The sequence below is a fragment of the Mytilus trossulus genome, chromosome 6 (genome assembly GCF_036588685.1).
Source record: "Mytilus trossulus isolate FHL-02 chromosome 6, PNRI_Mtr1.1.1.hap1, whole genome shotgun sequence".
Taxonomy (NCBI): domain Eukaryota; kingdom Metazoa; phylum Mollusca; class Bivalvia; order Mytilida; family Mytilidae; genus Mytilus; species Mytilus trossulus.
The window spans coordinates 27,052,825-27,068,780 of record NC_086378.1 but is presented as its reverse complement, the minus strand read 5'-3'; the positions used below and the strand labels follow the sequence as shown (position 1 = coordinate 27,068,780).

At 33.6% G+C, this 15,956-nt stretch overlaps 1 protein-coding gene across 1 annotated transcript in view; it reads left to right on the top strand.

The window, feature by feature from the left end:
• Nucleotides 1-226: 226 nt before the first annotated feature.
• LOC134721014 (uncharacterized) overlaps nucleotides 227-15,956 on the top strand; it is a 30,509-nt gene continuing 14,779 nt past the window's right edge. Inside the window, exons 1-6 of the mRNA XM_063583665.1 lie at nucleotides 227-250; nucleotides 1,363-1,665; nucleotides 3,490-3,792; nucleotides 4,620-4,736; nucleotides 8,553-8,699; nucleotides 9,989-10,105. Coding sequence (XP_063439735.1) covers nucleotides 3,519-3,792; nucleotides 4,620-4,736; nucleotides 8,553-8,699; nucleotides 9,989-10,105 — 655 coding nt within the window. The 5' untranslated portion in view covers nucleotides 227-250; nucleotides 1,363-1,665; nucleotides 3,490-3,518. The remainder of the gene's footprint in view (nucleotides 251-1,362; nucleotides 1,666-3,489; nucleotides 3,793-4,619; nucleotides 4,737-8,552; nucleotides 8,700-9,988; nucleotides 10,106-15,956) is intronic.

Sequence of the window (15,956 nt, the reverse complement as noted above, 5' to 3'; positions counted from 1 at the left end):
AAACTAAGGATTTTCTTATCTCAGGCATAGATTACCTTAGCCGTATTTGGCACAACTTTTCGGAATTTTGGATCCTCAATGCTCTTCAACTTTGTATTTGTTTGGGTTATAACTATTTTGATATGAGCGTCACTGATGAGTCTTATGTAGACGAAACGCGCGTCTGGCGTACTAAATTATAATTCTGGTACCTTTGATAACTATTAGCGTTGTACAATGTAAAGTCAGCCTTTTCTACTCCGTGTGTCCAGTGAGTCATTTTCTGTGTGTATCTTTTATTCATCCGAAAAACTAGAAAACAAGTATTCACCTATTGACTGGTTATTAGGGTTATAGCAATTTTGTTGTCCCTGATATGCCAACTATTGCACGAGAAAAGTTATGCGGATTATAGCAAATTTGTGGTCCCTGAGATACCAACTATTGCATGAGGCCAAGTTATAAGGTAATATCAAGTTTGTTGTCCCTGAGACACCTCATATTACTCGAGTAAAGTAATAATTATCAAATGGACAAAAAATTTGGTGTCACCCTCAAAACCAGTCAATAGGTGTATAATTATGACTGAAGTCTTTCCATTGCTATCCACTCATATAGATGTGTTTTTATTACAACTAAGCAATGACTATCCGTTTTAATTCCTGTTATTATATAGTACTTATTAATGTATAATTACAAATGTTTATTGCATTGGGTTGGTTAAAGTAAAACTAATGTTAGGCTTAAATTATGCATATTGGTCAAATATAAACATGGTAAATACGTAAGGATATAAATTAAAATGACAATAGTAATTAAAGGTGTCAATAAATAAACAATGTATGTTTTCATATTGAAGATAACAGTTTGCTGACAAATATCAACTTTTGAAACAACAAACAACATTACTAGTCACTTTATACATCTGGGGCCTGGTTTTTGAAAGTATCATAAGATATGTCATAAGATATATCTTAAGACATATTTTATGATCATCTTATGCCTATCATATGATATGTCATAGGATGTAAATCAAAGCTGTCTTAAGAGAGTCATAGCAATGATGCTCGTATGACTGTCACAAGTGAACATTATTTTCTATCATTTATCTTAAGTTTACGACACAAGTTATGACATATCTTTCGAAAACATATCTTACGACTATGCCATGTCCTAAGACCATCATAAGACATGTCTTAGTCATAAGATACTTTCGAAAACCAGGCCCAGTATGGCTTTTTCCATCACTAACTTAATTAAGGATTTAGGTGATAAAAACAAACACTTAACCCGTCGAACCCTAACAAGTTGTTTTCGAAATAGATTCACAATGTTTGCTAATTTTACTGATTTTCAACTACATATATCATTTACTAATTACAGCTCCGCCTACCAGTGGACCTATAACATCAATAAAAGGTGGTAATAGACCTTTTAAATTTGGTGATGTTGTAACTCATATTTGTACAGTAATCGGAGGATTTCCCAGACCGAAACTAAGCTGGAACTGTTTGAATCCTTTCGCTTCGAGAAAAGAATATTATGACGACAAAACAAAAAGAAACATACTTGAGATACAAATTAATATTTCAAAGAACGTCCCCGTCTATAACTGTACATGCGTTGCTGGACACGAAACATGGAGTGGACAATTGGATAAGATATCAAAACCTGTGCTCATCCAAAGTAAGTATTTAAAATATATATAATGACAGGTCTTTGAAACGAAAATAAAGTTATTAAGTTACCCAATAGGTGAGAGTTATATGAAAGAAATAACGATGTCCACTACCACTACCCCCTAAACAAATCTAATCATTTTTTTTACCACTTTTAAATATATTTATAGATTCCCGATTGCTTTTCAAACAAACAAAAAAACCCGTTTCTTAGCAACATTCTGATCGAAGGGTCAGTCCTGAGATAAGATGTTGACTATATTGCAAATCTGTTTATAGCTATTTTGTCCATGACGTCGTTTATGTTTTCATTGAAAGCTGCACGTTCAACTTTAATTTCTAATAATTACATTAGATGTATGTTTCATTATAATAATTTATTCTGATTGGCTAACTGTACATCACGAGTTATTCCTTAAGTTATTGCATTACTCAATAGAACTTATCATTCATGATACCAAGAGGTCTCACAATAAAGTGCCGAGGTGAATTAGATAATTTTTTTTTATAGAATTCGTGTTTTGATAATCCTAGCTGAAAAAAATGTAATTATAAGTATTGAATGCTTCTTTTTGTAACTTCATAGGGTTGTAAAAGCGTTGACCGTGCGCACATTTTTAGAATGAGGCGCTTACAAGCTTTATACAAAATTTAATTCGGTCAACGCTTTTAAACGCTTTCAAACCCCAATGAAGTTACAAAAAGAAGCATTAAATTCTTAAATGAAAATTTTCAATGTCAAGCGAATACCATGATATGGAAATGTATCACCAAATGATCATATAGAAAAGTGCACCAGAAGCGATAATGCATATTATCGCTATTTTGTGCATGTTTATTTTTGATCTTTTTTTGTGTTTATTTTTTCATATCATACTTCTCGCTTGAGATGGAAAATTATCGCTAAAAACTTAGGAGGCACGTGGCGTTGCTAATGAAATTGACATAAAATTGACACCGTCGTCATAGGCAAAATAGCGATAAACAGGTACAGTTGGTCATTTATACTCGATTGCTTTTCTCACTTTCGCCGTATCGGCTCAAGCGAGAAAATTAATCTCGTTGAGATGATCAACGATAATCTATAAAGATAGGTGAAATGGTCAAATGATACATAGAAACATAACATAAACAATTTATTCAAAACTATAATGTGAATTCGTTGTTATTGTTTTATAGCCGCCCCACTCGTTGGCCTAAACAACAGAAAAGTGTATTCAGCAGGTCATGGTATGCCTGTTACCATCACAATAGACTTCTACGCATACCCGGGAAACACATCTGCGATTCTGAACAAAAAAGATTACACTACTATTGAAAATATAACTAAAACAATGTATGTAGAGGGAAATGTAGATTTCACCGCTAACGGACAAACATATCACTATGAAGGTGAATCAGTTTATTGGACACTTGGAATTTTCAACGAGAGATACTATGGGCCTTATAAGATAACGCTTATGAATGATGGAGGGGTTACGTATTTCGACTTTAACATAACATCCAGAGGTAAATATGCATAAAAAACTATATCGGCCTATCTATACAGATATTAATGTATGTGGCAAGATTGCCAATGAACCAAACCAGAGCCCATAATGACGTACATATATGTCACCGTATAGCTTTCAACAATGTCATTAATACTTAAAGTATAGTTGTTTATACAATACAACGATATGACAAGTAAACCAATTCAAAAGAGAGAGCGAACAGTCTTATTTGTACAAAAAAAAAACAAATCGAAAAAAAGGAGACATTAATTATATAACCAACATAACAACTGAGTTACATGCTCCTAAGTTCTATATTACTTTTGTATTGGTTGTAGGTCCACCATCAGAACCGTACAATGTGAGTATGAGAGATATTACGAGTTATGGATTTACAGCCACGTTTTCTCCTGGTTACAATGGTGGAAACGAACAGACATTCTGTATCAGTCATTGGCCTTCAAATGATACCAAACGAACGAGAACTGTAAAGTCAAAGAAAGAACCCTTCAAAGTGGATTATATGTTTTCATCGACGGACTATCAATTCATATTGTATGCCGAAAACGATATTGGGAGAAGTTTAGACTCTCAGAAAGACCCTTTGACGATACGGACGACAATAGGCGAAGCTAGGGATGGTATATAATTACTTTAATAATGAACATTTTGGTTAAAACAAATACATGCATGTACGTATGGGTTATCATTTTCACAAATGCACAGTGTTTTTTTCTCTGATACACGACCTCTGTAGCCCAAATATTGAAAACGTGAAACAATCGGAAAAGCAAAACTAGACATTATATTGGATAAAAAGTATCAAGCTCAGGATTGATGCCATTTTTTAAGTCTCCGTAACGTATGTACAAATGCCATCGTCGAATAAAGGTTGATATGAACGGTCAGGGGAAAGGGAATAAAGCAACACAAAATAGAGGCGAAAGATACCAAAAAGTACACAAACTGACAACAACACTATGACAAAAACGAGAAACGACCGAAAAAAACCCATCAGACTGAGTAAACAAAGCTAAAGAATTGAACATCACGATCCCCACAAAAACGGGAGTATCTCAGGTGATCCGGAAGAGTTATATTCTGCTTCAATCATTAATATCATAAACATCAGTAGCCAGTTAAAGACTATTAGTTTTACGATTGAAAAATTAAAGCGGCAAGAATAATAGTAACACAAGATGTTTGACTATAAAATAAGAGGTTAATCGGAAAAAGAAACATTTTTTTAAAGTCAGCATCAAATAACTATAAAGAGATGAAAACTATTAGAAACAAATAAAGAGAAACTAAACAAACGAATCTAGGTTAAAAAAAATAGTTTGTCATTTCTTTTTGTTATGCTAGATAAGTAGTTTACTTTATATATTTAAAGTTTTATTCTTTAATGCAATTCTATCAATGAGAAGGTATATCATTACATACTATCTACTTGTTTTTACTACGCTAGGAAGTCATAAGCTGATCTATATTGTTTATTTTGTTGCCCCGCTGTGTTTACTGCTGATACTGACAGCTTTCATAACAGCAATTGTTTTCTGCTATAAACAACAATCCTTTACACCAGGTAAGCAATACCAAAATTCATCGTAATTTAATTTGAAATTTTCCAATCTTATTATTACATTAGAATGAAATTCAAAACAGTGTGACTGTGGCCATTGATTGACACATTAAATTCATCCATTGACTAGGACAATTTAGGTGAACGTTTGTATGTAACGACAACTGCTCTCTATGCACTTTAAAAGAATCTTATACTATATGGTATTGGGGAGCAGTAAAAGATCAGTAAACCATGGATAACCAACAATACATGGAAAATGGTGGATGAAAGAAAAGAAATTAGAAATAAATTAGAAGGAGTCAGATCGGAAAGATTAAAAGTGAGACTCAATGAAGAATACAAGCAGAAAAATAAAGGGGTTAAGAAAAGTGCCAGAGAGGATAAAAGGAAGTGGTACAATATGATGGCTGAAGATGCAAAAAAAGCAGCAGAAAATGGCAGAAGCAAAGAGCTTTATAACATCACTAAAATACTAACAGGTGAAAGAAAGAGGCAACACACAGGAGTAAAAAGTAAAGAAGGAGAACTGAAAAGTGAAAGAAATGATATATTGAATAGATGGGTAGAACATTTTAGTGAAGTTTTAAATACTAGAGTAGGCAAGATCCTCTTCATCCAATTTCAGAGGAAGATGTAGATATGGCCGAAATTATAATAGAGGAGATCGATCTAGGAGAATGGACAGTAGCTGAAGTTAAAAGATCACTGAAGAAGACACAAAATGGGAAGTCAGCAGGAATAGATAGTGTAACACCAGAGCTTATAAAGGCAGACATCGACCTTACAGCAGAGAAAATGGCAGAAATATTTAACAGCCTATGGGAAGAAGAAAATTGGCCATCAGACTGGAGAAAGGGATTGATTTGTAAGATCTTTAAGAAGGGCGATATGACAGATTGTAACAACTGGAGGGGAGTGACTCTTTTACCTGTTTTCAGTAAAGTTTTCTGCAGAATGCTAATAGAAAGAATAAAAGAAGGAATGGCAAGAGATTGAGGAATGAGCAGGCAGGATTTAGACCAAAAAGAGGAACAACTGAACAGATTTTTATCCTTCGAAACATACTCGAGCAAACAAATGAATGGAGGGCAGCTTTAATAATACTTTTTATAGACTTCGAAAAAGCATTTGACTCAGTCCACCGAGAGAATCTATGGTATATCATGAAGATCTATGGAATACCAGACAAGATCATAAGAACCATAAAGGAGATATATAAAGGATTTAAGTGTTCTATCATCGATCAGGGAGAAACATCAGAATGGTTTGAGATAAAATCAGGAGTGAAACAGGGATGCGTAATTTCAGGTTTTCTTTTCCTTCTAGTCATAGACTGGATCATGCGGAAAACAACTGCAGACAAAGCAAGAGGGATACGATGGAACTTTAATACTGTTCTAGAAGATCTTGACTTTGCGGACGACATCGCACTCCTTTCCTCAAAATTTAGCGACCTTGATGAAAAAACACAGAAATTAACAACTGAAGCTGAAAGAGTTGGAATGAAACTTAACCCCAAAAAGTGTAAAACTCTGAGATCCAAGCAAACAAAGAATAAAGAGTTGATAACGTTATACGACCAGAAAATAGAAGATGTAGACAAGTTTACATACCTTGGAGCAGTCATGGACAAAGAGGGAGGAGGCAGTTGTGACATCAAAAACAGAATACAGAAAGCAAGAGGGACATTCCATCGTCTAAGAAATATATGGTATGCAACAGGAATTGGCCGAAAAAAAAAAATTCATCTTTATAAATCATTAGTAAGACCTGTATTATTGTATGGATGCGAAACATGGAAATTAACAAACATTGAAGAAAAGAAACTTAATACTGTAGAACACCAATACCTAAGAAAGATCCTAAAAATAAGATGGCAGAGTAAAACATCAAACAAAACAGTAAACGAAATAGCTAACACCAGAAACATCAGAAGGAGACGGTGGACATGGATAGGACATACATTAAGACGTGAAAGAGACAACAACAGCTATGTAGCTTTACAATGGGCACCTGAAGGGAAAAGAACAAAGGAAGGCCAAAAACTACATGGAGAGAAAGAAGCCAATAAGGATGGACAAGTTGGAACGTAGCCAGAACAGCGGCAAAATATAAAAAGGGTGGAAAAGCAGCGTGGAGGCCTTATGCGACTTCTGGCGCGGAGAGAATTAAGGTTAAGGTAAGGAAACTATGGGGTCACCAAAGGTTCTCAACACATAAATAAAGTAATTCGAAAAATTAATCAGAAATAACACGATGTTTTGATATCTATCAATTATATCAATCAAAACATAAAGATTATTCCTATTTATTTTTTCGAATTATTTTATATTTAAAGGCGTTTAGAAACCTTTGATGACCCCACAGTTTAAATGTCTATCGTAGGTACGTCGTGAACAGTGGTCGTTACAGACAAACGTTCACGTAAATTGTCCCAATCAATGAATGAATTTAATCTGTCAATCAATAGCCACAGCCACATTGTTTTGAATTTCATTCTATGTTGATATTTTACAGTGTGTTTTTCGAGGTTTTGATGTTATACTATTGTTTCAGAAAAGGGAGAAGGTTAGATACCGTTAAAACGTTTAATCTTTTAATGTTTATGTGGTTCATAGTATTTATCGTTTTTCGATTTTATATAGGTTAGACCGTTGGCTTTCCCGTTTAAATGTTTTTACACTGGTAATGTTTGTGGTCCTTTATTGCTTGTTGTTCGGAGTGAACCAAGGCTCCGTGTTGAAGACCGTACCTTGACCTATATTGGTTTATAATTGCAATTGAATTATCTATAATAATAATTATCATCAAAATAATAAGAACAGCGTTATCAATAATTTTATTGTACCAACATTAGTATTGATAATAATGGGGCCGGGGGGATCAATAATAGTACCAACAATGATAAAATGTTTGCTGTATATTGGCAAGTGTTAAAATCATCATGTTAAAATATTTGCTTACATCAATCTAACTTGGCTGACTTTCATCGTAATAGTCAATCTCAAATAAACTCATCATATATAATGGTCTTAAAAATTTTCACGAAATATTCACAGGTGTCACACAACATGAATACTTGGTCACCCTTCCGAAATACACAAATTCTACTCTGGAAATTAATGAAGGTTTTATTCTGTGTAGTGTTATGTGAACTTTTATTATTGTCTTTGTTACCTGCTAGCAAGACGTCCTCTGTGGTTCTCTGACATTTGAGAGGCCCCTCATGGGGGGGGGGGGGGTCCTAGTAATCACATAATCACCATTTTTTTGCCAATATAATCACATAATCATTAAATATTTGCTTATCTTTAGTAATCAAATAATCATAAACTAAAAATACAGTCCTAGGTAATCAAATAATCATGAAATATTTGGCTTAATAATCAAATAATCATTAAAAAAACGGCCAAGTGATCACATAATCAAAAACCCCATGAGGGCCCTCATTTGAAATCGACCCCCTCAATCTGATATCTTCTTTCAAGTTCAGGCATAATAAACTTCGAATATAAATAAAAATCTTGACAACAGTTCTAGTAACAATTTTTTTTTCAAGTCCAATTTAAACATTGAAATTCGAGGGAGCACCAAAGTGTTATAATGAATGCATTTGTACCATGCTGCGAAATAGAGCGAATTTATCGAACTTTGTTGTAAGAAAAAATATGGTTGTTCTGCTTGACTAAAGTTGGGTGTAAAAATAGCATGTCCAGCAAAAATTATAATGGAATGCTCTACGATTTGGAATTTCTTTGAATTCAAAATTGATTTTAAATGAATAAACAGTAAATAAATCTGCTATAACATTGACAGAAGTACCTCCATACATACCACCAAGAGCAACACTCAATACAGACCGAGCAGTTTACACAGACAGAGCCGTGTTTAGGAGAAGTCAAGGTCTACCTGATTCTGAAACAGTGGATAGAATGACTTCAAGGTGCAAAAGAATCAGACGAGGCAAGTATACAAATCAATGAACTAAGAGATATGCAAAAAAAACTATAAAAAAACCCAACTAAAATCACAAAAATACTGAACTCTGAGAAAAAGTCAAAACGGAATGTCTTTGGCTAATGACAAAATCAATAGCTCAAACAAATCAAACGAATGGATAACAACTGTTATATTCCTGACTTGGTACAGACATTTTCTTATGTAGAAAATTATGGATAAGGGTCTGGATGGAGGGGTCTGTTATTCTGTAAACATTTTATTTTCACCCCTTTTTTCTCTAATCTTCAAAAAATTAACCCCTTGTTTTCAAATCTCCAAAAAATTAGACCACGCATTTCTCTAATCAGTATCTTTTGATTTGCCCGTTATTCCCTTAACTTCATTTTTTAACGGCGTTATTCTTTAATCATTTAACCCCATCCAAACCCTCATGGATTGAACCTTGTTTATGGCTAGCTTAACCTCTCACATGTATTACAGTAGCATCAAATTCCATTATATTGACAACTATGCGTTGACAAAACAAAGACATAATTAAAGGAATGATCTGATACGTTCTGCACATACTTCACCCACAATAACGATAAACTTTACTTAATATCTTAGTTGGTTTCTATTGAGAATCATATATGTTTTATTGTATCGGTTAGAATTAAGGTGCTAGTATTTAAAATCATAATCTATGTTTTCAGCTGGTAACTCGTGCAAACTTTCTAGTTTAAAAAAAAAGACACTTATATTGAGTATTTTGTTTCCAAATAATGTTTTTAGAAATAAGTATACAACATAATTATTGAAAAAAAAACCTAGTAAAATACAAATAAAGTAAACAACTTTTGGATAAAGTCTTACAGTTACCAAAACCTTTACGACTGTTGTGAAGGGAGATGAAGGCCAGGGCAAAATTATTCTGCCTGTGAATAACAACTACCAATCAAGATACGGGTAAGGGAAATAATTTCAAAGACGAACATAAAATATCTCAATTGATAGGGAAGTTATGTCTACTTAGGAAGACATTTTGTTTGTTTGTCTGATTTTTAAGATATACTGTAAATGAGATTTGAATAAGCTCTCGCCACGATATAGCCTTTTTGCGCTCCTGTGGCGCTAAGCAAACACCAATCAGTCAATCAATCAATCAATCAATCAATTAATCGAAATATTGCACCTCACGTTTTATTTTCTTCTTTGCCAGTGCAAACGTATTTCGTCACTTATACGTGTATGTTATGAACAAATTGACGCAATTACATTTTTGTTAAATTTAATTTTTCTATATTCCTTTACAGCAATCAAAGTACCACCAATACTTGCTGTATTTAGAAAATCCAGATATCTACCCGACTGCAACGTTATTTCAGATGTTCATGAGGCTATTTCAAGAAGCACTAGTAACATTCCAAACGGTAGGCACATGCAGTATAAAAATTCCAATCTTTGCAGAACATATGTGCAAAAAAATAAATAAAAGGGCATGAAAAAAGCACATATCTGAGGTTAAGGCTTACTAATTAGACAATAGAAACAGTACATTCTAGTATGGTAATCTAAGGTTAAGGCTTACTAATAAGACAATAGAAACAGTACATTCTAGTATGGTAATCTAAGGTTAAGGCTTACTAATTAGACAATAGAAACAGTACATTCTAGTATGGTAATATAAGGTTAAGTCTTACTAATTAGACAATAGAAACAGTACATTCTAGTATGGTAATCTAAGGTTAAGGCTTACTAATTAGACAATAGAAACAGTACATTCTAGTATGGTAATCTAAGGTTAAGTCTTACTAATTAGACAATAGAAACAGTACATTCTAGTATGGTAATCTAAGGTTAAGGCTTACTAATTAGACAATAGAAACAGTACATTCTAGTATGGTAATCTAAGGTTAAGGCTTACTAATTAGACAATAGAAACAGTACATTCTAGTATGGTAATATAAGGTTAAGTCTTACTAATTAGACAATAGAAACAGTACATTCTAGTATGGTAATCTAAGGTTAAGGCTTACTAATTAGACAATAGAAACAGTACATTCTAGTATGGTAATCTAAGGTTAAGGCTTACTAATTAGACAATAGAAACAGTACATTCTAGTATGGTAATATAAGGTTAAGTCTTACTAATTAGACAATAGAAACAGTACATTCGAGTATGGTAATCTAAGGTTAAGTCTTACTAATTAGACAATAGAAACAGTACATTCTAGTATGGTAATCTAAGGTTAAGTCTTACTAATTAGACAATAGAAACAGTACATTCTAGTATGGTAATCTAAGGTTAAGGCTTACTAATTAGACAATAGAAACAGTACATTCTAGTATGGTAATCTAAGGTTAAGTCTTACTAATTAGACAATAGAAACAGTACATTCTAGTATGGTAATATAAGGTTAAGGCTTACTAATTAGACAATAGAAACAGTACATTCTAGTATGGTAATCTAAGGTTAAGTCTTACTAATTAGACAATAGAAACAGTACATTCTAGTATGGTAATCTAAGGTTAAGGCTTACTAATTAAACAATAGAAACAGTACATTCTAGCATGGTAATCTAAGGTTAAGGCTTACTAATTAGACAATAGAAACAGTACATTATAGTAAGTAAGTAAGTAAGTAAGTAAATTTTTTATTATAGTGACATGTGTAATCACATTTCAGTAAAGTACAATATATTATATACACAATAAAATACACCCGACCCATTGGGTCTATAAGTCACTTTCAAAAATTAAACGCAATTCTTTATCACGGATTTCAAACAAAGTAATGAAAATTAAAATTAGGCTTAATTCAAAATAATTAATTAATAGTGAAAAATAGTGAAGAATTCAAACTTATATAAAAGAAAAGAAAAATAAGTTGTCAGAAGATCGATTTAGTAAATTTCCAGTTGAATGCATAATAAATTAATATTTACAAAAATGTATAATAAAGAAACTGAAAATATTCATATTGACCATGAAGTAACCTTTTTATAATCATCAATAAATTAAAGTTTTTGATAAATAACTAAGCTTGTCCGAATACAACTTGACGTCGTTTCCTAATTGCGTCCACCAGATATTTAGCAGTTTTTCGTGGAAAGTTGATCAAGATATGATAAAGTTTTTCGTCATTGCTCATTTGCAAGAAGTTGACATCTGAAATAATGTCTTTGAAATGTTCATTTCTGAGTTCAGTATAAAGCGAACAGTCAAGAACAAAATGTGATTCATCTTCAATATTGTTTTCGGTACAGAATTTACAGATGCGTTCCTCTCGTTGTTCGCCAATGTACCTTCCAGTCTCTATTCTTAGTGGTAGAATTCCACACCGTAATTGTGCTACGCACGATCGTTGTGATTTGCTGAGATTCAGTTTAATGTATGATTCTTGTTCAACCATTGTTTTCAGTTTAATGTACGTTCTAAGCTTGGAAACTTTAATAATGTCCCTTTTCCACATAGATAGATAGAAGTCTTGTAATCGTAAGTCCAATAACGACATATCGATGATTTCCTTACGTTCAAAATGGCTGACTAAATCAAGCTTAATAAGAATGTCTTTAAAATCAAAGCACCAATTGTTTCGGCATCGCTCATAATCAAATTCGAAAGCAAGTTTTGTAATCCGCTGATCGTCGAACGATATAAGTATATTCCAAAGACGTGCCATGTTAATGTAATGTCGGTAGTGACAAGGTAGCCATCCGATATCACCATAAATCGCCAACAAGGGTGCAAAGCGATGTACTCCTAAGAAATAACGTATTGCTCTATTTTGAATATTCTCCAAAGCTTGGAACTTACGGCATCCCCAAATTCCTGATCCATTGTCTAATATAGGCACTACACAGGCATAAAACAGTTTTTCGTATGATTTAACTCCGAACTCTTTAAACTGGTGAATACTTGATATTATTTTCCCCAATGCTCGTCCTGATCCCTTTGATAATGCTTCAGTATGCGTTGAGAAGTTTCCATTATAAGAAAACACGACTCCTAAGTACTTGTATTCGTTAACATTTTCGAGTTTATTTCGACCAACGCTGAATTCAAAGTTTGTAGGTTTAGCTCTAGATTTTCTAAAATGGACGCATTTCGATTTACTTGTGTTTATTAAAACTCTCCATCGTTTGCACCAGTCCTGAAGTTTGTCTAACATTTGTTGTAAGTCCTTTTCATTTTTCGCCAAAAGCGCAATATCGTCAGCGTAAAGCAAAATAGAGAGATTGCTGTCTTTTAATCCAATTCCAAGATTCTTATCGTTTAACTCCATCACTAGGTCATTAACAAATATCGAAAATAATGTCGGCGATAAATTGTCCCCTTGTTTTACACCCGTTTCGCAACAGAACCAGTCGGTAAGTTTACCGTTTAATCTCACACATGATTCGGAACTCTGGTAAAAGTTTTTTATAGAGTTGTATACCTTTCCATTAATGTTATATCGTAGTAGTTTGTACAGCATCATCTCCCTGTCAATGAAATCAAAGCATTTTTTCAGGTCGATAAAAGCAACGAATAAGTTCTCATTATTTCGGATGGCACTATTGAGGGTGAAAATATGGTCTTCACATGAACGATTCCGTCTAAAGCTGTTTTGTTCGTCCGCTAACAAGTCATTATCTTCTAAATAATTCGTGATTCTTCTATTAATAAGTGCACTGTAAAGTTTACTTATACAAGGCAACAAGCTTATTCCTCTATAGTTCATAGGGTCTCTCGAATCAGTGTTACGATCTTTCAGAATTGGACAAATAATAGATTTCCTCCATATAGATGGTATAATACTTGTGTCGAAAATGAACTGAAACAGATGATGTAGAGTTTCTATAATCAAAGGGAATTTCAAGACAATGTTAGGAATTTGGTCATATCCACATGCGGAACGGTTTCGTGAGTGCATTACAATCTCTGTTATTTCCTCTATAGTTATGTTGTTATTTATCTGATCATTTTGCGAGTATAATGGGTCTTCCATGTTTTGTTCAAGTAACTGTTTGTGTATTATAGCCTGGTCATAATGTTCTTTGTTGAATTCGTCACTATTGCTTCCATTGTAGAGATTCTGGAAATCTAAACGCCATTTCTTAAGGACATCGGATTCCGTTCTGACTGGACTTCCGTTTTCGTTGATTATTTCCATCGGTATTGTGGTATCTTTTGTCGGACCTAGTTTTTTAATTTTCTCCCAGAACTCACTTGGATTTTTTGTTGACATTGTTTCTATATCTACAGCTTTTAATCGTCTGTATTCGCGTTCTGTTTTTCTCAAAGTTTTGTCGAATTTATCCCTTGCTTGTATAAATTCTTGTCGAATAGCCGTTTTTCTGTGTCGATTCCCTGTACACGCAAGAAAATCCTTTTCACGCATGCGCATATCATTCCATAAGTCTTTAAGAGTGTCATTCCAGTAGGGTTTCGTATGCTTATAACGTCTGTTGGATTTATTAGAACTTGTTTTAGGAATTTTCTCATCCATCTCTGCGATAATTAAGTTGCTTAAATCGTCATATATTTTGTCAACGTTTTCTTGAGTTTCTCTACTATGCTCAATTTGACCGATAAGATTCAGTAAAGTTTGTCGCATTAAATCGCTTGACATAAAATCTAACGGAATCCTGTCTAGTCTGTGTCTGGAGCGAGTATTTGATTGGTTTGATGATTCAGTATTGTTGACAAGATTACAATGCGTAATTTTAAATTCGCAGGTGATTACTGAATGGTCCGGTAGCTTTGATTTATCGCCAATTAACCCTTGTAAGTTGTTATTGTCAACAATGTCTTGAGTTGTTAGCACTTTGAAATTTCGGAAGTCATTGAAGGAATCTTGTGGTACACATATGTAGTCTACAACGGCTTTTCCTTTGTGTGATATCGAAGTGAAATTGTCGTTCAATGCAAATCGTCCATTCAAAACACAGAACTTTGCTTCATTTAAAAACTCAACGAATTCATGTCCATGCTGGTTGATACTTTTATCTAAAATATCTCGTTTCGGTACATTGTCTGTTAAGCATAATGTTTCTGATAAAGCACCAATTCTCGAGTTAAAATCCCCAAGTAGTAAGATATTATCACAGTCAGAGTATGTATAAATTTGTGTTAATAGGTGAGCAAAAAAACTTTGTGCATCTCTTCCTCGAGATGAGTTTTCGGGTGGTAGATAACAAACAAAGATGATAAATTTGGTATCAGAAGAGAGGTTTGTAAATTTAATTCCAAAAGCTCCATCAAATGACTTGTCTATTTCCGAAACCTTGAAGTATTTAAAAATCCAATTCTTAATCAGGATTCCAACTCCACCAGAAGCTTTAGGCGCGTTTCGATGAATGTTCGTTCTGTTGTGACCTAACCATGTGTATCCTGATATAGATAGTTCGTCCTGTCCTGCTAAATGAGTTTCACTTATACAAATTAAATCGCATTTAGTAGAATTTAAAATGTTTCTTCTTAATTCACAGTTTCGTAGTGTCCATCCAGATATATTTAAGTGACCAATTTTGATAAACTCGATGGGCCGGGTTTCCTCCTATGCGTGTACACCTGGAAGAATATCGTTCGGTTCGTCTACTTGTTGCTGATTATTTCGTGATTTTATACGACCTGAAGCGTCAACTCGCAGAGCGCGGCCGCCTGGGATATTTCGTAAAACGGCTCTTGCGTTAACTTCTATCAATCGCTCGATTCTTGATTTGCTGCTTTTAATATAGACATTTTTATACGTGTCTGTTTGTTTTAATTTCATTTTATTTCTCAGCACTTTTACTTTTTCATCTAAATTTCTGAAACTTATCTTGACAATAGCTGGTCTATCACTAAACCTCGACGGGAGGCGAGCTGCTGCTGTAACATTTACATTATCTGAAACGTCTTCACCTAGGGCCAGTATCAAGTCATTGACTTTCTCTACTATATTTTCATCATCTGAAAACGGCAAACCGCTTGCTGTAATTGTGATATCGGGATTGTCTAGAGGGTTTTGTGTTTGGTAAAGTGAGTGGGATAATAACGGTACACTGTTTTTTGATGATGTGTCTTGCTCGAGGCTATCTAGTCGAGTTTGTATAGACTGAACTGTGGTTAATAATTGATCTGTTCTATTGGTTTCACGATTTATATCCATCGATATTTCGTCTCTCAATGCTCTAACTTTGTTATCAACATTTGCCATTAAATCCGTTCTTAATTTATCTAATTTTGATTCGAACATACGTTTCATACTGTCTTGGCTTGTTTTTAATTCCTTTATAGAGTTTATAATAGAGTCAA